Source organism: Mustelus asterias, chromosome 6, assembly GCF_964213995.1.
Source record: "Mustelus asterias chromosome 6, sMusAst1.hap1.1, whole genome shotgun sequence".
Classification (NCBI taxonomy): domain Eukaryota; kingdom Metazoa; phylum Chordata; class Chondrichthyes; order Carcharhiniformes; family Triakidae; genus Mustelus; species Mustelus asterias.
Window position 1 is genome coordinate 34,013,095 of NC_135806.1, and position 20,288 is coordinate 34,033,382.

The 20,288-nt window shown below is 45.1% G+C and overlaps 1 protein-coding gene across 1 annotated transcript in view; it reads right to left on the minus strand.

The window, feature by feature from the left end:
- Positions 1-12,408: 12,408 nt before the first annotated feature.
- Positions 12,409-20,288, minus strand: part of LOC144495213 (gonadotropin-releasing hormone II receptor-like) — a 32,418-nt gene continuing 24,538 nt past the window's right edge. The window contains exons 4-5 of the mRNA XM_078215284.1: positions 15,846-16,023; positions 12,409-12,508 (exon numbers count right to left, since the gene is read on the minus strand). Of these exons, the coding sequence (XP_078071410.1) occupies positions 12,409-12,508; positions 15,846-16,023 (278 nt within the window). The remainder of the gene's footprint in view (positions 12,509-15,845; positions 16,024-20,288) is intronic.

The window sequence follows — 20,288 nt, forward strand, 5'->3', positions numbered from 1 at the left end:
CAGTGCTCGGTGGGTGAACGGGGGGGGGGCAGTGCTCGGTGGGTGAACGGGGGGGGGGCAGTGCTGTGAGTGAACAGGGGGGATGTTCTGTGGATGAACAGGGGATCCAGCAAGTGAATGGCCTCTTCTCATTGTGAACGAGCGCGGGTGAGAGGCCTGCGATTTCAATGCTGGGAGGATGTGTGTAGCGAGATTGCTACATACACAGTGGTCATTCAGCCTAATACGTTGAGCCTTTTCAGTTGGAATAGGCCCCACCCACCACTTTTCAGAATGATTCATCCTAAGGCACTATGCAGTGCTCAGAGTGTGGGAGATTCATTTTGAAAATCCTGCTAAAAAAAATCAGCGGGAGTTACTCCCGTTTTCACGCAAATTTGGCACTTAGAATTTTCTTGGGAGAATTCCAGCCCACATTCTCATCACTCACTAAATAAAGAGGTTGCTCTTGAATTCCTTGTAGGCTTTATTGATGACTATCGGGCGGCATGGTGGCACAGTGGTTAGCACTGCTGCCTCACAACTCCAGGGACCTGGGTTCGATTCCAGCCTTGGGTCACTGTCTATGTGGAGTTTACACATTCTTCCCGTGTCCACGTGGGTTTCCGTGGGTGCTCCGGTTTCTTCCCACAGTCCAAAGATTTGTGGGTTAGGTGGCTTGGCCATGCTAAATTGCCCCTTAGCGTTTGGGGCACTAGCTAGGATAAATGCATGGCTTTATGGTTGTAGGGCATGGTGGGATTGTGGTCAGTGCAGACTCGATGGCCGAATGGCCTCCTTCTGCACTGCAGAGATTCTATGATTATTCCCCTGTTTTTGTTACCCCCACAAGTGAACATCTTTTCTATGTCAAGACAAATACATAAAGGGCAAAAGAGTAACTAGGGGGTGTCTAGAGGATTCAGCAGGATATAGATCAGTAGGAGACTTGGGCGGAGAGATGGCAGATGGAATTTAATCTGGACAAATGTGAGGTAAAGCATTTTGGAAGGTTTAATAGAGATGGGAAATATACAGTAAATGGCAGAACCCTTAAGAGTATTGACAGGCAGCGGGATCTGGATGTACAGGTGCACAGGTCACTGAAAGTGGCAACACAGGTGGAGAAGGTAGTGAAGAAGGCATACAACATACTTGCCTTCATCGGCCAGTGCATTGAGGTTAAAAATTGGCAAGTCATGTTGCAGCTTTATAGAACTTTAGCTAGGCCGCACTTGGAATATAGTGTTCAATTCTGGTCGCCACACTACCAGAAGGATGTGGAGGCTTTGGGAAGGTACAGAAAAGATTTACCAGGGTGTTGCCTGGTATAAGGGCATTAGCTATGAGGAGAGGTTGGAGAAACTTGGTTTGTTCTCACTGGAACGACGGAGGTTGAGGGGCGACCTGATAGAAGTCTACAAGATTATGAGGGGCATGAACAGAATGGATAGTCAGAAGCTTTTTCCCAGGGTGGAAAAGTTAATTACTAGGGGGCAGAGGTTTAAGGTGCAAGGGGCAAGATTTAAAGATGTACGAGGCAAGTTTTTTTTTACACAGAGGGTGCCTGGAATTCGCTGCGGGGCAGGTAGTGGAAGCAGATACGATAGTGACTTTTAAGAGGCGTCTTGACAAATACATGAATAGGATGGGAGTAGTCAGATATGGTCCCCAGAAGGGTAGTGGGTTTTAGTGGGTGGTCGGGCAGCATGGTTGGTGCAGGCTTGGAGGGCCAAAGGGCCTGTTGCTGTGCTGTAATTTTCTTTGTTCTTTGTCTCTTAAGAATCAACAAGGTCATCTATGTGCAGATCTGCAAGAGATGGGTGAGATCTAAATGAATATTTCTTATTGGTATTTACTGTTGAGAAAGACATTGATATTAGGGAACTTGGGGAAATAAATACTGATGTCTTGAGAAGTGTATGTATTACAGAGAAGGAGGTGCTGGAAGTATTAAAGCGCATCAAAGTAGATAAATCCCCGGGATCTGATGAAATGTATTCCAGGATGTTGTGGGAGGCTAGGGAGGAAATTGCAGGTTTCCTAGCAGAGATATTTGAATCATCAACAGCCACAGGTGAGGTGCCTGAAGTTTGCATGGTAGCAAATGTTGTGCCTTTATTTAAGAAGGGCTGCAGGGAAAAGCCTGAAAACTACAAACTGGTGAGCCTAACATCTGTGGTGGCTAAGTTGTTGGAAGGTATTCTGAGGAACAAGATCCACAGGCACTTAGAGAGGCAAAGACTGATTATGGACAGTCAGCATGGCTTTGTGAGTGGAAAACCATATCTCACGAATTTGATTAAGTTTTTTGAAGAGGTAACCAAGAAGATACATGAGGGCTGTGCTGTCAACTTTGTCTACATGGACTTTAGCAAGACCTTTGACAATGTACCCCATGGTAGGTTGTTGCATCAGGTTAAATCTTACGGGATGGGTGAGCTAGCCAATTGGTTACAAAATTAGCTTGAAGACAGGAAACAGAAGGTGGTTGTCGAGGGTTGTTTTCCAAATTGGAGGCCTGTGACCAGCGGTGTGCCTCAGGGATCAGTGCCAGGTCTACTGTTATTTGTTATTAATATTAATGATTTGGATGAAAATTTATGGGGCATGGTTAGTAAGTTTGTAGATGACACCAAGATTGATGGCATAGTGGACAGTGAAGAAAGTTATCTAGGAATGCAACGGGACTTTGATCAATTGGGCCAGTAGGCTGATGAATGGCAGATGGAGTTTAATTTAGATAAAGCAAGGTGATGCATTTTGGTAGATCGAATGAGGGCAGGACCTCCTCAGTTAATCGTAGGGCACTAGGGGAGTTGTAGAACAAAGAGAAAAGGGTGGCACAGTGGCACAGTAGTTAGCACTGCTGCCTCACAGCGCCAGGGACGCGGGTTCAATTGCCGGCTTGGGTCACTGTTTGTGTGGATTTGTACATTCTCCCTGTGTCTGCGTGGGTTTCCTCTGGGTGCTCCGGTTTCCTCCCACACTCCAAAGATGTGCAGGTTAGGTTGATTGGCCATGCTAAAGTGCCTGTCAGTGTCAGGGGGACTAGCAGGGTAAATATATGGGGTTATGGGAATAGGGTCTGGATGGGATTGTGGTCAGTGCAGACTTGATGGGCTGAATGGCCTCCTTCTGCACTGTTGGGATTCTATGATTCTATGATCTAGGAGTACAGGTTCGTAGTTCCTTAAGTGGAGTCACAGGTGGACAGGGTGGTGAAGAAGGCATTCGGCATACTTGGTTTCATTGGTCAGATCATTGAATACAGGAGCTGGGACGTCTTGTTGAAGTTGTACAAGACATTAGTAAGGCCACACCTAGAATACTGTGTACAGTTCTGTGTCACCCTATTATAGAAAAGATATTATTAAACTGGAAAGAGTGCAGATAAGATTTACTAGGATACTACCGGGACTTGATGGTTTGAATTATAAGGAGAGGCTGGATAGGCTGGGACATTTTTCCCTGGAGCGTAGGAGACTTAGGGGTGATCTTATAGAGGTCTATAAAATAATGAGGCACATAGTTAAGGTAGTTAGTCAGCATCGTTTCCCAAAGGCAGGGGAGTCTAAAACTAGAATACATAGGTTTAAAGTGAGGGGAGAGATACAAAAGGGTCCAGAGGAGCGCTTTTTTCACTCAGAGGGTGGTTAGTGTCTGGAATGAACTGCCAGAGGCAGTCGTAGAGGTGGGTACAATTTTGTCTTTTAAAAAGCATTTAGACAGTTACATGGGTAAGACTGGTATAGAGGGAGATGGGCCAAACGCAGGCAATTGGGTCTAGCTTAGTGCTAAAAGCTGGGTGGCATGGACAAATTGGGCCGAAGGACCTGTTTCCATGCTGTGAACCTCTACGACTCTCTGACTATCCTACCTCTTCGTCATTTTAAAACCTCCATCTGGCCACCTTGTAGAATCATCTATATGAGCATTTCATTTTAATGATATGGGTGTTCTTTTTGTTGTATCAGTGGGTTAGATAGCGGTTCAACTAGAAAACTTCACGGGAACTGTCAATCATTCACCCTGGACAGGTGTCACTGTGTGCTTATTGTAAAAGGAGTCATGTCAGATCATAGAAAAACTACAGTGCAGAAGGAGGCCATTCAGCCCATCGAATCTGCACCGACAACAATCCCACCCAGGCCCTATCCCCACCACCCCACATATTTGCCCCGCAACGAGAGGACACAGGTTTAAGGTGCTGGGGGGTAGGTACAGGGGAGATGTTAGGGGTAAGTTTTTCACACAGAGGGTGGTGGGCGAGTGGAATCGGCTGCCGTCAGTGGTGGTGGAGGCAAACTCAATAGGGTATTTTAAGAGACTCCTGGATGAGTACATGGAGCTTAATAGGATGGAGGGTTATAGGTAGGTCTAGAAGGTAGGGATGTGTTCGGCACAACTTGTAGGCCGAAGGGCCTGTTTGTGCTGTAGTTTTTCTATGTTTCTATGTTTCTATGTAATCCCTCTAACCTATGCATCCGGGACACTAAGGGGCAATTTAGCATGGCCAATGCACCTAACCCACACATCTTTGGACTGTAGGAGGAAACCCAAAGCATCCGGAGGAAACCCACGCAGACACGGGGAGAACATGCAAACTCCACACAGACAGTGACCCAAGCCGGGAATCGAACCAGGTCCCTGGAGCTGTGAGGCAGCAGTGCTAACCACTGTGCCACCATGCCGCCTAGATCCACCATAGAAAAAAAAAGTTTAGCTATCATTTGTGATAGGAATAAATCTGTTATAGAATCATAGAACCCATACAGTGCAGAAAGAGGTTGTTTGGCCCATCGAGTCTTCAACTAACTCTCCAACAGAGCATCTTACCCAGGCCCACCTCCACCCCATTTCCTTAACCACCTGCATTTACCCCTCTAATGCCCCTAACCTACACATCTTGGGACACCAACAGGCAATTTAGCATGATCAATCCACTTAATCTGCACATCTTTGGCCATTGCAGAAGTAAATAAGAAGAATACAAGATAATGGAGAGAGGAGAGCCAGGACTCAACTAGGATTGTGTCCACACCTCAAATATTAATTGTTTCTAAAGAGTAATCATAGAAACCCTACAGTGCAGAAAGAGGCCATTCGGCCCATCGAGTCTGCCGACCACGATCCCACCCAGGCCCTATCCCCATATCCACCCGCTAATCCCTCTAACCTACACATCCCAGGACACTAAGGGACAATTTAGCATGGCCAATTAACCTAACCCGCACATCTTTGGACCGTGGGAGGAAACCGGAGCACCCGGAGGAAACCCACGCAGACACAGGAAGAATGTGCAAACTCCACACAGACAGTGACCCAAGCCGGGAATCGAACCCAGGACCCTGGAGCTGTGAAGCAGCAGTGCTCACCACTGTGCTACCGTGCCGCTCCAGTAATGATGAATTTCAAACTTCATGCATGATAGGGAATTAATCTTATATCTCCCTTGACTTCCAGCAGCACTCAAGCCTAACTTTTACTTAAGTTTCAGCTTAAGGGATAAAGTTTAAAAAATTATGTTTAAAATGTCTTTTATTGCTCCATATGTTCATGACCTGCGAGTTCTTTACCCCTCACTGCTGTTCATTTTCTTGCCCCTCAGTGCTATGGGCATGTTCTACCATTATATTTATCTCCATTTCTATAATCTATGCTCAGCATTTGCAGATCAATATTAAAGTAAAAATGAGGAAGCATGAGGAAAAAGATTAAAGAATAAGTAAAAGAAGAGGAAATGGATGGTAGGGGAATAGATGGATAGCTCACTCGGTCAGACTTTGGCCTTCCACCGACAAGATGTGGGCCGAAATGCCACCACCATTCATGCTGGTGCAATTTTCCCATCCCGCTGTAATGAATGGAGATTTGGCTGGGCGCCAAATTCTCCAACCTCACTGCAGTGGGAGCATGGCGTGAACAGCTGGTAAGATCGCACTTGTGGATTCAAATGGAGACCAAGCTGATGAACATATGAACGGATCAGTTCTGGGACCTTTGTTGTTTGTAGTACATATAAATGATTTGGAGGAAAATGTAGCTGGTCTGATTAGTAAGTTCACAGATGGCACAAAAATCGGTGGAGTTGAGGATAGTGAAGAGGATTATCAGAGGATACAGCAAGATATAGACCGATTGGAGACTTGGGCGAAGAAATGGCAGATGGAGTTTCATCCAGACAAATGTGAGGTTATGCATTTTGGAAGATCCAATGCATGTAGGAATTATACAGTAAATGTACTGACAGGCAGAGAGATCTGGGCGTACATGTCCACCGATCACTGAAAGTGGCAACGCAGGTGGATAAGGTAGTCAAGAAGGCATGTGGCATGCTTCTCTTCATCGGTTGGGCACTCAGTATAAAAATTGGCAGATCATGCTGCAGCTGTACAGAACTTTAGTTAGGCCTCATTTGGAATATTGTGTACAATTCTGGTCGTCACACTACCAGAAGGGTGTGGATGCTTTGGAGAGGGTACAGCAGAGGTTTACTAGGATGTTGCCTGGTCTGGAAAGTATTAGCTTTGAGGAGAGGTTGGATAAACTAGGATTGTGCTCACTGGAACAACGGAGGTTGAGGGGCAACCTGATAGAGGTTTACAAGATTATGAATGGCATGGAAAGGGTGGAAAGTCAGATGCTCTTTCCCAGGGTAGAAAGTCAAGGACTAGGGGACATAGGAAAAGTTTAGAGGAGATGTGCGAGGCAAGTTTTTTTACGCAGAGGGTGGTGAATGTCTAGAATGCACTGCCCAGGGAGGTGGTGGGAGCAGGTATGATAGCAGCACTTAAGGAGCATCTAGATGAATACATGAATAGGATGGGAATGGAAGGATACAGACTTCTTTCTTTTAAGGGGCATCTTGACAAATATATGAATAAGATGGGAATAGAGGGATATGATCCCCGGAATAGTAGGGAGTTTTAGTTACAGTACAAAACTTTCCTTAATGTGGCATTGATTGGCAATGTCATTCAGGTCAGTTTAAGGATTATATATTTGGGTAAGCCTTCCAATGTACATTAAGAGTAAAACTTCCCTGAGTGAAGAATATCAAAGAATTATGTATAAATACAATACTTACGTGCACTGGCATATCTAGTAGATGACAAAGTCAAGGTTAAAATCGAGCCATGATTAGCTTAAGGCGTCGCCAAACCTCTGTCTCTCCACCTCTCTCTCCGTCTTCAAAACACTTCTTATGACTCATCTCTTTTAACAAGCTTTTGCTAACATGTCCGAATAAGCTTGGTATCAATTATTCTCATTACAAACAAGTGAAGTACTTTAAAACATTTTACAATGTTAAATGTGCAATGTTATTGTTCTTATAATACAATATGTGTTATCCAGATTTCTAGGTATCCAGATCATCAACAACCCGTCCTGATCCCTCCACGCCGACACCATAGTTAAGAAAGCCCACCAATGTCTCTACTTTCTCAGGAGGCTAAGGAAATTCAACATGTCTGCTATGAATCTCACCGATTTTTACAGAGGCGCCATAGAAAGCATCTTTTCCAGATGTATCACAGCTTGATATGGCTCCTGCACTGACCAAGACCGCAAGAAACTACAAACGGTTGTGAACATGTCTATGTCTATGCCTATCACACAAACCAGCCTCCCATCCATTGACTCTGTCTACACTTCCCGCTGCCCCAGAAAAGCAGCCAGCATAATCAAGGACCCCACATGTACCCCAGACATACTCTCTTCCACCTTCTTCCATTGGGAAAAAGGTACAGAAGTCTGAGATCACGTACCAATCGACTCAAGAACAGCTTCTTCCCTGCTGTCATTAGATATTTGAACCTTATTAAGTTGATCTTTCTCCATATCCTAGCTATGACTGTAACACTATACATTCTGCACCCTGTCATTTCCTTCTCCCCTATGTACTCTATGAAAGGTACGCATTGTCTGTATAGCGTGCAAGAAACAATAATTTTCGCTGCATACGAACATATGTGACAAAAATAAATCAAATCGTGGGGGCGGCACAGTAGCACAGTGGTTAGCACTGCTGCTTCACAGCTCCAGGGTCCCGGGTTCGATACCCGGCTCGGGTCACTGTCTGTGTGGAGTTTGCACATTCTCCTCGTGTCTGTGTGGGTTTCCTCCGAGTGCTCCGGTTTCCTCCCACAGTCTAAAGATGTGCCGGTTAGGTTGATTGGCCAGGTTTAAAATTGCCCCTTAGACTCCTGGGATTCGTAGGTTAGAGGGATTAGTGGGTAAATATGTGGGGGTAGGGCCTGGGTGGGATTGTGGTTGGTGCAGACTCGATGGGCCGAATGGCCTCCTTCTGCACTGTAGGGTTTCTATGATTTCTTAACATTGATATCCAACTTTATTCTTGTGGATGATGGGGAACATATAATTCATTAATAAGAACTCAAGATCTCAGAACAGGAGTTAGACATTTGGTCCCTTAAGTGTGCTTCATTGTTCAATAAGATCATGGCTGGTCTGATTGTGGCATTAACTCCACTTTGCTGCCTGCCTACCATAACCTTTGACTCTCTTGTAGATCAAAAATGTCTTACTCAGTATAGAATCTATTCAATGACCCAGCATCCACTGCTCTCTAGAATGGTAAATTCTAAGACTGTTCCTACGTATCACAAATATTTAGCTCCTGGGTATTTATTTAAAATCAGGCTGGAGGCCATTGTTACATTTGGCCTAAAAATACAACTCTTAATTAAATCTTTAAACTTGTAGTGGGGATGTGTTGATCAACATTAGCTAGAGCTAAGTATGAACAAAAGCTTTAAAGGAACACTGTCTCTCATGCACTATGTTAAAAAACGATTTCAATCCTACCAGATAGGCAGTGATACCTTCAATTCACTGACTATTTTCCCATATATTATAAGCTTATTTCAGCTCTATCTGCACTTCAATAGTTGAGTTTTCAGAGGCATGTGTGTGCATCCTTCAGCAGCTTATAGAAACATAGAAAATAGAAGTAGGAGTAGACTATTCGGCCCTTCAAGCCTGCTCCACCATTCATTTTGATTATGGCTGATTATCAAATTCAATATCCTGATCCCCCCTTCCCCCCATTTCCCTTGATCCCTTTAGCCCCAAGAGCTATATCTAATTTCTTCCTGAAATCACACAATGATTTGGCCTCAACTACATTCGGTGGTAGTGAATTCCACACATTCACCCCTCTTGGTGTGAAGAAATTTCTCCTCACCTCAGTTCTAAAAGGTTTACCCCTTATCCTCAAACTATGAACCCTAGTTCTGGACTCCCCATTGGGAACATTCTTTCTGAATCTATCCTGTCTAATCCTGTCATAATTTTATAAGTTTCTATGAGGGCCCCTCTCAATCTTCTAAACTCCAATGAATATAATCCTAACCGACTTAGTCACTCCTCATATGACAGACCTGCCATCCAGGAATTGGCCTGGTAAACGTTCGCTGCACTCCCTCTATAGCAAAGACATCCTTCCTCAGATAAGGACACCAGAACTGCACACAATACTCCAAATGTGGCCTCACCAATGCCCTGGACAATTGCAGTCAGACAGCCCTATCCCTATACTCAAATCCTCTTGCCATGAAGGCCAACATACCATTTGCCTTTTTTGCTGCCTGCTGTACCTGCATGCTTACTTTCAGTGACTGATGCACGAGGACTCCTTTCAATTTACACCCATTCAAATAATAATCTGCCTTCCTATTTTTGCCACTGAAGTGCATAACCTCACATTTACCCACATTATACTACATCTGCCATGCATATGCCCCACTCAGTCAGCCTGTCCAAATCACACTGAAACATCTCTGCATCCTCCTCACAGCCCACCTTCCCACTCAACTTTGTATCATCTGCAAATTTATAGAAAATACATTTAATTCCCTCTTCCAAATCATTAATATATAATGCGGAAAGTTGGGGTCCTCGCACAGTCACTGCCTGCCAATCAGAAAAAGGCCCATTTATGCCAACTCTTTGCTTCCTATCTGCTAATCAACTTTCTATCCATCTCTAGACATTACTCCCATGCACTTTAACTTTACATAGTAGTCTGCTATGTGAGACCTTGTCAAATGTCTTCTGAAATTCTAAATAAACCACATCCACCAGTTCTCCATGGTCAACTCTACTCGTTACATCCTCAAAGAATTCCAATAGATTCATCAAGCATGATTTCCCTTTTGTAAATCCATGCTGATTTTGTCTGATTATACCACTAGCTTCCAAATGCTGAGGTATGAAATCCTTGATAATGGACTCGAGCAACTTCCTCAGTACTGACGTTAGGTTCACTGTTCTATAGTTTCCTGTTTTATCTCTACTTCCTTTCTGAATATTGGACTTACGTTAGCTACCTTCCAATCTGTAAGAACCAATCCAGTGTCCAAAGAGTTTTGGAAAATGGCCACCAATTAATCTTCTATTTCCAGGGCCACTTTCTTAAATGCTCGGGGATGCAGATTATCAGGCTCTGGAGATTTATCCTCCTTCAATCCCAACAATTTCCCCAAAACCATTTCTCCGCTAATGCTGATTTCCTTCAGCTCCTCATTAAAACTTGTTTCTCTCAGAACTTCTGGGACATTATTCATGACTTTCTTTGTGAAGTTAGAAGCAAAGTACGAATTTAGTTCTTCAGCCATTTCTTTGTTCCCCAAAGAACAAAGAACAATACAGCACAGGAACAGGCCCTTCGGCCCTCCAAGCCCGCGCCGCTCCCTGGTCCAAACTAGACCATTCTTTTGTATCCCTCCATTCCCACTGCGTTCATGTGGCTATCTAGATAAGTCTTAAACGTTCCCAGTGTGTCCGCCTCCACCACCTTGCCCGGCAGCGCATTCCAGGCCCCCACCACCCTCTGCGTAAAGTACGTCCTTCTGATATCCGTGTTAAACCTCCCCCCACTCACCTTGAACCTATGACCCCTCGTGAACGTTACCACCGACCTGGGAAAAAGCTTCCCACCGTTCACCCTTTGCCTTTCATAATTTTATACACCTCTATTAGGTCACCCCTCATCCTCCGTCTTTCCAGTGAGAACAACCCCAGTTTACCCAATCTCTCCTCATAACTAAGCCCTTCCATACCAGGCAACATCCTGGTAAACCTCCTCTGTACTCTCTCTAAAGCCTCCATATCCTTCTGGTAGTGTGGCGACCAAAACTGGGCGCAGTATTCCAAATGCGGCCGAACCAACGTTCTATACAACTGCAACATCAGACCCCAACTTTTATACTCTATGCCCCGTCCTATAAAGGCAAGCATGCCATATGCCTTATTGACTACCTTCTCCACCTGTGACGTCACTTTCAAGGATCTGTGGACTTGCACACCCAGGTCCCTCTGCGTATCTACACCCTTTATGGTTCTGCCATTTATCGTATAGCTCCTCCCTACATTATTTCTACCAAAATGCATCACTTGGCATTTATCTGGATTGAACTCCATCTGCCATTTCTTTGCCCAAATTTCCAGCCTATCTATATCCTTCTGTAGACTCTGACAACGCTCCTCACTGTCTGCAAGTCCAGCCAATTTTGTGTCGTCCGCAAACTTACTGATCACCCCAGTTACACCTTCTTCCAGATCGTTTATATAAATCACAAACAGCAGAGGTCCCAATACAGAGTCCTGCGGAACACCACTAGTCATAGGCATCCAGCCGGAAAAAGACCCTTCCACTACCACCCTCTGTCTTCTGTGACCAAGCCAGTTCTCACCCATCTAGCCACCTCCCTCCCCCTTTATCCCATGAGATCCAACCTTTTGCACCAACCTACCATGAGGGACTTTGTCAAACGCTTTACTAAAGTCCATATAGACGACATCCACGGCCCTTCCTCGTCAACCATTCTAGTCACTTCTTCCAAAAAACTCCACCAGGTTAGTGAGGCATGACCTCCCTCTCACAAAACCCGTTATGAATTCTCCCCTTTCTGACTGTAAGGGGCCCTATGTTAGCTCCTTGAGTTAACATGCAAGTAAACACTTTGGATTGGGATGGGCATCAATTCAGAGGTGCCTGACCTGAAAATTGTTCTAGCTGATTACACAGCAGTATAGTTCTGCAAGTCTTTATTGGACAACTGAAGCGGTCAGTGCGTCTTCTTCGCCAGTTTCACTATATAACAAAAAGAAAAGATAAGTAAAAACTCTCGTATGCCTTCCATTGACCCTGAAACTCGTACAAGTTGATTGATATTCAATACCTTTTTGAACTTCATCCAGCTGCGCCACATTACTATCACAAGCATATTAACTTGCAATTTATTACTTAGCAGATGGTTGAAAATAGAAAACACTCTGGTAAAATTTGGGCTAGCTATGTGCTAAATTTCACAATTGGCCAGGAAGATTTCAGTGCACTGTCAGGCAATTGCCACTTTTTACTTCAGGCGTGCTTAGTATGATCCATGTTGCTCGCTGCCATCAGCCATTGCTGTGCTTGAGATAACCAATAAGGTTAATTACTGGATCCACAAAGCTGTTCAGCATCCCAAAAGTAAACAGCACATGGTTGATTGATTCATAGAACATAGAACATAGAACATTACAGCGCAGAACAGGCCCTTCGGCCCACGATGTTGCACCGACCAGTTAAAAAAAAAAACTGTGACCCTCCAACCTAAACCAATTTCTTTTCGTCCATGAACCTATCTACGGATCTCTTAAACGCCCCCAAACTAGGCGCATTTACTACTGATGCTGGCAGGGCATTCCAATCCCTCACCACCCTCTGGGTAAAGAACCTACCCCTGACATCGGTTCTATAACTACCCCCCCTCAATTTAAAGCCATGCCCCCTCGTGCTGGATTTCTCCATCAGAGGAAAAAGGCTATCACTATCCACCCTATCTAAACCTCTAATCATCTTATATGTTTCAATAAGATCCCCTCTTAGCCGCCGCCTTTCCAGCGAAAACAATCCCAAATCCCTCAGCCTCTCCTCATAGGATCTCCCCTCCATACCAGGCAACATCCTGGTAAACCTCCTCTGCACCCTCTCCAAAGCCTCCACATCCTTCCTGTAATGTGGGGACCAGAACTGCACACAGTACTCCAAGTGCGGCCGCACCAGAGTTGTGTACAGTTGCAACATAACGCTACGACTCCTAAATTCAATCCCCCTACCAATAAACGCCAAGACACCATATGCCTTCTTAACAACCTTATCTACTTGATTCCCAACTTTCAGGGATCTATGCACACATACACCTAGATCCCTCTGCTCCTCCACACTATTCAAAGTCCTCCCGTTAGCCCTATACTCAACACATCTGTTATTCCTACCAAAGTGAATTACCTCACACTTCTCCGCATTAAACTCCATCCGCCACCTCTCGGCCCAACTTTGCAACCTGTCTAAGTCTTCCTGCAAACTACGACACCCTTCCTCACTGTCTACCACACCACCGACTTTGGTGTCATCAGCAAATTTGCTAATCCACCCAACTATACCCTCATCCAGATCATTAATAAATATTACAAACAGCAGTGGCCCCAAAACAGATCCCTGAGGTACACCACTTGTAACCGCACTCCATGATGAATATTTACTATCAACCACCACCCTCTGTTTCCTATCCGCTAGCCAATTCCTGATCCAATTTCCTAGATCACCCCCAATCCCATACATCTGCATTTTCTGCAGAAGCCTACCATGGTGAACCTTATCAAACGCCTTACTAAAATCCATATATACCACGTCCACTGCCTTGCCCCCATCCACCTCCTTGGTCACTTTCTCAAAAAACTCAATAAGGTTAGTAAGGCACGACCTACCTGCCACAAAACCATGCTGACTATCACCTATCAATTCATTACTCTCCAAATAACTATAAATCCTATCCCTTATAATTTTTTCCAACATCTTGCCGACAACAGAAGTGAGACTCACCGGTCTATAATTCCCGGGGAAGTCTCTGTTCCCCTTCTTAAACAATGGGACAACATTCGCTAACCTCCAATCTTCTGGTACTATACCAGAGGCCAACGACGACCTGAAGATCAGAGCCAGAGGCTCTGCAATCACTTCTCTTGCCTCCCAGAGAATCCTTGGATAAATCCCATCCGGACCAGGGGATTTATCTATTTTCAGACCCTCCAGAATATCCTGCACATCCTCCTTATCAACTGTAATACTGTCTATTCTACTCCCTTGCAACCCAGTGTCCTCCTCAGCTATATTCATGTCCCCTTGCGTGAACACCGAAGAGAAATATTGGTTCAATGCTTCACCAATCTCCTCCGGTTCCACACATAACTTCCCTCTGCCATCTATAACTGGCCCTAAACTTGCCCTAACCAACCTTCTGTTCTTGACATACCTATAGAACGCCTTAGGATTCTCTTTAACCCTATCCGCCAAAGTCTTCTCATGTCCCCTTTTAGCCCTTCTAAGCTCGCTCTTCAACTCCCTCTTAGCCAATCTAAAGCTTTCTAGTGCACTACCCGAGTGCTCACGTCTCATCCGAACATAAGCCTCCTTTTTCTTTTTAACCAACAAAGAAACTTTTTTGGTGCACCACGGTTCCCTAGCCCTACCAATTCCTCCTTGCCTGACAGGGACATACCTATCACAGACTCGCAGTAGCTGCTCCTTGAAAAAACTCCACATGTCGGACGTTCCCAGTCCCTGTAATCTCCTAGTCCAACCTATGTTTCCTAATTCTCTCCTAATAGCCTCATAATTACCCTTCCCCCAGCTAAAACCATTGGCCCGAGGTTCATGCCTATCCCTTTCCATCACTAAGGTGAACGTAACCGAATTGTGGTCACTATCACCAAAATGCACACCAACTTCCAAGTCTAGCACCTGGTCTGGCTCATTTCCCAGCACCAGATCCAATATAGCCTCACCTCTAGTTGGCCTGTCTACATACTGAGTCAAAAAACCTTCCTGCACGCTTTGAACAAAAACTGACCCCTCTAACGAGCTAGAGCTATAACAATTCCAGTCAATATTAGTCAAGTTAAAATCCCCCATAACAATTGCCCTATTACTTTCACTCCTAAGCAGGATTGACTCCGCAATCCTTTCCTCAACCTCTCTAGAACTTTTAGGAGGTCTATAAAAGACTCCCAACAGGGTGACCTCTCCTCTCCTATTTCTAATCTCCGCCCATACTACTTCAACAGATAAGTCCTCATCAAACCTCCTCTCTGACACTGTGATACAATCTCTGACCAATAATGCTACCCCTCCCCCTCTTCTACCTCCTTCCCTACTTCGACTAAAACATTTGAACCCCGGGACCTGCAGCATCCATTCCTGCCCCTGCTCTATCCATGTCTCTGAAATAGCCACAACATCGAAGTCCCAGGTACTGATCCACGCTGCAAGTTCACCCACTTTATTGCGAATACTCCTGGCATTGAAGTATACACATTTCAAACCCTGCTCCACCCCACCTCTGCAATGCCGTGCATTGCAGTCCCCATCCATGCATCCCTCACTTTCAGCCCCACTACTCAGGATCCCTCCCCCCCCCCGAATCAGTTTAAACCTCCCTGCATGGCCTTAGCAAATTTACCCCCCAGGATATTGGTCCCCTTCTGATTAAGGTGTAGACCATCCTTCTCATAGAGGTCACACCTTCCCCAGTACGAGCCCCAATTGCTTAAGTACCTGAACCCCTCCCTCCTGCACCATCCCCTCAGCCATGAATTCAAACCTTCCCTCTCCCTATTCCTCTCTAAACTATCCCGTGGTACAGGCAAGAGTCCAGAGATAACCACTCTGTCAGTCTTGGCCTTTAGTTTCCACCCCAACTCCATAAATCCCTGCCTAATATCCCCTTCCCCTATCCTCCCTATGTCGTGTGTCCCCACATGTACAATAACTTGTGGTTTATCTCCAAGATTCAGGAAGTTCCTTCTTGTTTATCATGGCTGGAAAAAAATTGTACCAAAATCCCAGGATGTAATACGGGGTCCAGCAAATGATGAATGTGCTCACAAGGACAATGGTCATCTTTAAAGTTTTCATCCGCACTTTGGGAATGTAGTTCTTATTACACCTTGAATCCGCATCTTTAGAGAATACTAAAAAAAAAGCAAAATATAATCATTATCAATGCGTATCAACATTTATTTTTCAGAATAGGTTTTAATTGGAAAATAAAATTGGTATTTTAGAACACCGCCATATTCTTACCAACATATAAATTTCAACTTTAAGTGAACTAAGTTGTTTTATTTTTGGATGGCTTTTATAATCCAAGTGGCCACTGTTTTAACTGCCTTTTTTCCTTCAATGAAGCTAAATTCAATTTTCTTCATTCCCTTTCCGTAAGTGACTGCATCATATAACATTGTTTTAGCAAGGATTTTAGCAAGGTGTTTGACAACATCCCACATGGCAGATTGGTCAAAAAATTAAAATCTCATGGGATACAGGGTAATGTGGTAAACTAGATAAAAGATTGGCTTACTAACAGGAAATGAAGAGTGATGGTCAATGGATGCCCTTGCGAATGGAAAGTTGTTTCAAGTGGTGCTCCACAGGGCTCAGTGTTGGGACCTTACAGTTTGGATTATATAGTAACAATTTGGACGTGAATATGGGGGGTACGGGCGGCACGGTAGCACAGTGGTTAGCACTGCTGCTTCACAGCTCCAGGGTCCCAGGTTCGATTCCTGGCTCGGATCACTGTCTGTGTGGAGTTTGCACATTCTCCTCGTGTCTGCGTGGGTTTCCTCCGGGTGCTCCTGTTTCCTCCCACAATCCAAAGATGTGCAGGTTAGGTTGATTGGCCAGGTTAAAAATTGCCCCTTAGAGTCCTGAGATGCATAGGTTAGAGGGATTAGCAGGTAAATATGTGGGGGTAGGGCCTGGGTGGGATTGTGGTCGGTGCAGACTCGATGGGCCGAATGGCCTCCTTCTGCACTGTAGGGTTTCTATGGTTTCTATGGTTTCTATGGTATCATTGGAAAATTTGCAGACGACACAAAGATTGGCAGAGTAGTGGATAGTGTCTATAATCTCCAAAGCAATGGGTTGGTGGAGTGGGTTGTAAAGTGGCAGATGGATTTTTTTTTTGATATGTTTATTGAAAACTTTCTTATATTTTACATAGCAAACAAATACAGATACAGATCCTCACAATGCTCGCGTGTACATTCCAATGTGACTGGCCACAGGGCTCCCCGTGGCCAGGGGACAAGCCCCTGATACCCTTGGAACCCACCCCGCCCAAGTCCCATCTAATTGCACCGGTAATGACGGTAATAATATAAAAACAAAAAGGCAGAGGAACGCCGCTGGAGAACCAACTGAGCACCCAAACAGCCCAAGCTATAAACTAATGAGCAGAGAAAAGAAAGAGACAATGAAGGAGAGAGAAGAAAGATAGTGAGAGGGAAAAGAGAAAAGTTCTCATGTTGGTCCTCACACCTTGGCAGGGTGGACAGGTGTACTCAGCTAAAGGGCCAGGGTGGGACCACCAATCGGGGGGGGAAGGGGGGGGAGTTCTGTGGGAGCACCTGGGGTCCTGGGCCATCAGGTATCTATTCATCCAGTTCCAACTGCAATGTCCCAACATGCACTATAAATGGTTCAACAGGTTTATTTGGTAGCACAATCTGCAAGCTTTCGGAGCGCTGTGGCTTATAGCTTGTGCTACCAAATAAACCTGTTGGACTTTAACCTGGAGTTGTGAGACTTCTTACCGTGCTTACCCCAGTCCAACACTGGCATCTCCACATCATGGCTATAAATGGTTGCCAGGCCTTATAGAACCTAGCAGTGGACCCATGTAGCATGCACCTCATCTTCTCCAGCTTAATGGTATCTACCACCTCCTTCACCCACTATGAGTACGTCGGGGTGCACCTGATTTCCACCTAAAAAGGATTAGTCGTCTTGCCATGAGTGTAGTGAAAGCTACAAAATCCGCTTGGAATTTCAGCAGCGGCGGATTTCAAGACATGAACCCAAACAGGGCAGCCTGGGGGGATGCACTTATGTCCCAATCCAGCATTTCTGCAATCGTCTCAAATATCGATATCCAATAGTTATACAGTGACGGGCAAGCCCAGAACGTATCTGAGAGGGTGGCAGAAGCTTGCTGGCGCCGTTCACAAATGGGCTTGTGCCTGGGTACATTCTAGAGACTCTAACCGTATTTAGATATGCTCTGTGAAGGAGTTTACATTGTATCACACCCAGCTTGGCACATATCGATGCAGCACCATGTCCCAATCCTCCTCTGAGAACTCCTCCCCCAGATCTCGTTCTCATAAAGATTTAACCACTGACAAAGAATTTTGTTGGGACAGAATTTGTGAATAAAGAACAGAAATGATACCGTGCATAGTAATAGAAGGCACTAAGAAGATGTCAATGGGGGCACGAGGTGGGAGCGTGGAAATTGGGGGAAGGCCCAACACACAAAGTCTCGAATTTGCAAATATCTGAAAAAGTGCATTGCAGGTAAAGCAAACTTATCCACCACCTGCTGGAATGACGCAAACCTGCCGTCACATACAAGTCCTGGAATGTTCTGATCCCGTGCTTGACCCATATGTTGAAGGTATCATCCAAAACAGACGGAGGGAAAAAAATGGTTAGCCGATACTGGAGAGGCCAGTGACCAGGCCCGAAACCCAAAGTGGCGTCTAAATTGTCCAAATTCTAAGAGTTGACTTGACACATGCACTCGTAGTATACTGGGAGGAGGGAAAATTTAACGGGGAACATATCAAGGCAGTCAGGGAAGACTGAGCACAGGAGGAGGATTCTAACTGCAGCCAATAAGGAACCTCCTGTTGTCTCTCTCTCTGCACCCAACACACTACCGCTCTCATATTGGCTGCCCAATAATAAAATAGAAAATTGGGCAATCCCAAACCCCCCTCCCGTTCAGGGCTTTACAAGACTGTCCTCCGCATTCTTGGGTTTTTCCTATTCCAGACTAAGCTTGAAATGAGCCGACCAAGTCTGTGGAGAAGGGATTTGGGGATGAACACCTGGATGCACTGAAAGACATAAAAACTTAGGTAGCATGTTCATCTTCACTGCATTGATACGGCTCGCTTACGATAACTGGAGGATGGACCAACGTTTGACGTCCTGTTCCATCCGCCCCATGAATGAAGTAAAGTTAGCTCCAAAGAGCCCACTAAATTTGCTGATCACTTGCACTCCCAAGTAAGTAAACTGCCTAGTGACAATCTTGAAATGCAGGGTGTGGAGTGGGAGGCTATGAGCCGCTGCTTTCAAAGGAAGGAGCTCATTCTTATTCAAGTTAAGCTTGTACCCCAAAATACGACTAAACCTCTCTAGTATAGATAAGACTTCAGGAATCGAGTTGAACAGGTCGCCGATATACAATAGTAGGTCGTCCGCATACAATAATACTCCCGCCGATTCGTTCCCAACCAATCCCCACCACTCGTTTGCTACAGCAAGAGGTTCAAAAGCAATGGCAAATAACAGGGGGCAGAAGGGGCATCCTTGCTTAGTGCCCCTTTAGGGATAAAGGGAAAAAAGCTGAATGCACATCATTTGTCCGGACCAAGACTACAGGGGCAGAGTACAGTATTTTGATCCAGGAGATGAGCTTTGGGCTGAACCTGAACCTCCCGAGAACATAAAATAAATAATCCCATTCCACCCAATCAAACGCTTTTTCAGTGTCCAGCGAGATTAACATCTCTGGTAGCTTGGAGGTGGCAGGCATACACTAAATGTTAAACAACTGCCGAATATTCGAGTATATATGTTTATTTTTAATTAACCCAGTCTGATCAGGCGAGATGATAGAGGGCAGGATGGCCTCCAAGGGAATGGCCAGAATTTTAGAGTTTGAAGTTTGAGATCCACATTCAGCAATGAGATTGGTCTATAAGAGCTGCAGATAGAGTCATAGAGCCATAGAGGTTTACAGCATGGAAACAGGCCCTTCGGCCTAACTTGTTCATGCTGCCCCTTTTTTTAAACCCCTAAGCTAATCCCAATTGCCTGCATTTGGCCCATATCCCTCTATACCCATCTTACTCATGTAAATAGAGTAGATGCGGGTCCTTATTCCTTTTAAGGATAAGTGAAATTGTCGCTTGCCTCAAAGTCTACAGGAGAGAGCGGTTCTCATATGATTCACTGATCATGCGCAGTAGCAGGGGAGCCAACCTATCCATAAATTTTTTGTAGAATTCGATGGGGTACCAGACATTTGGTCCCAGACATTTCCCATTCGGCATAGTTCTGGCCGCCCTAACAATTTCTTCAACGTCGATTGGTTTCTCCAGCGCCGCGACCTCTCCCCTGTCCACCATGGGGAAATTCAGTGCCCCAAAGAACTCCTGAA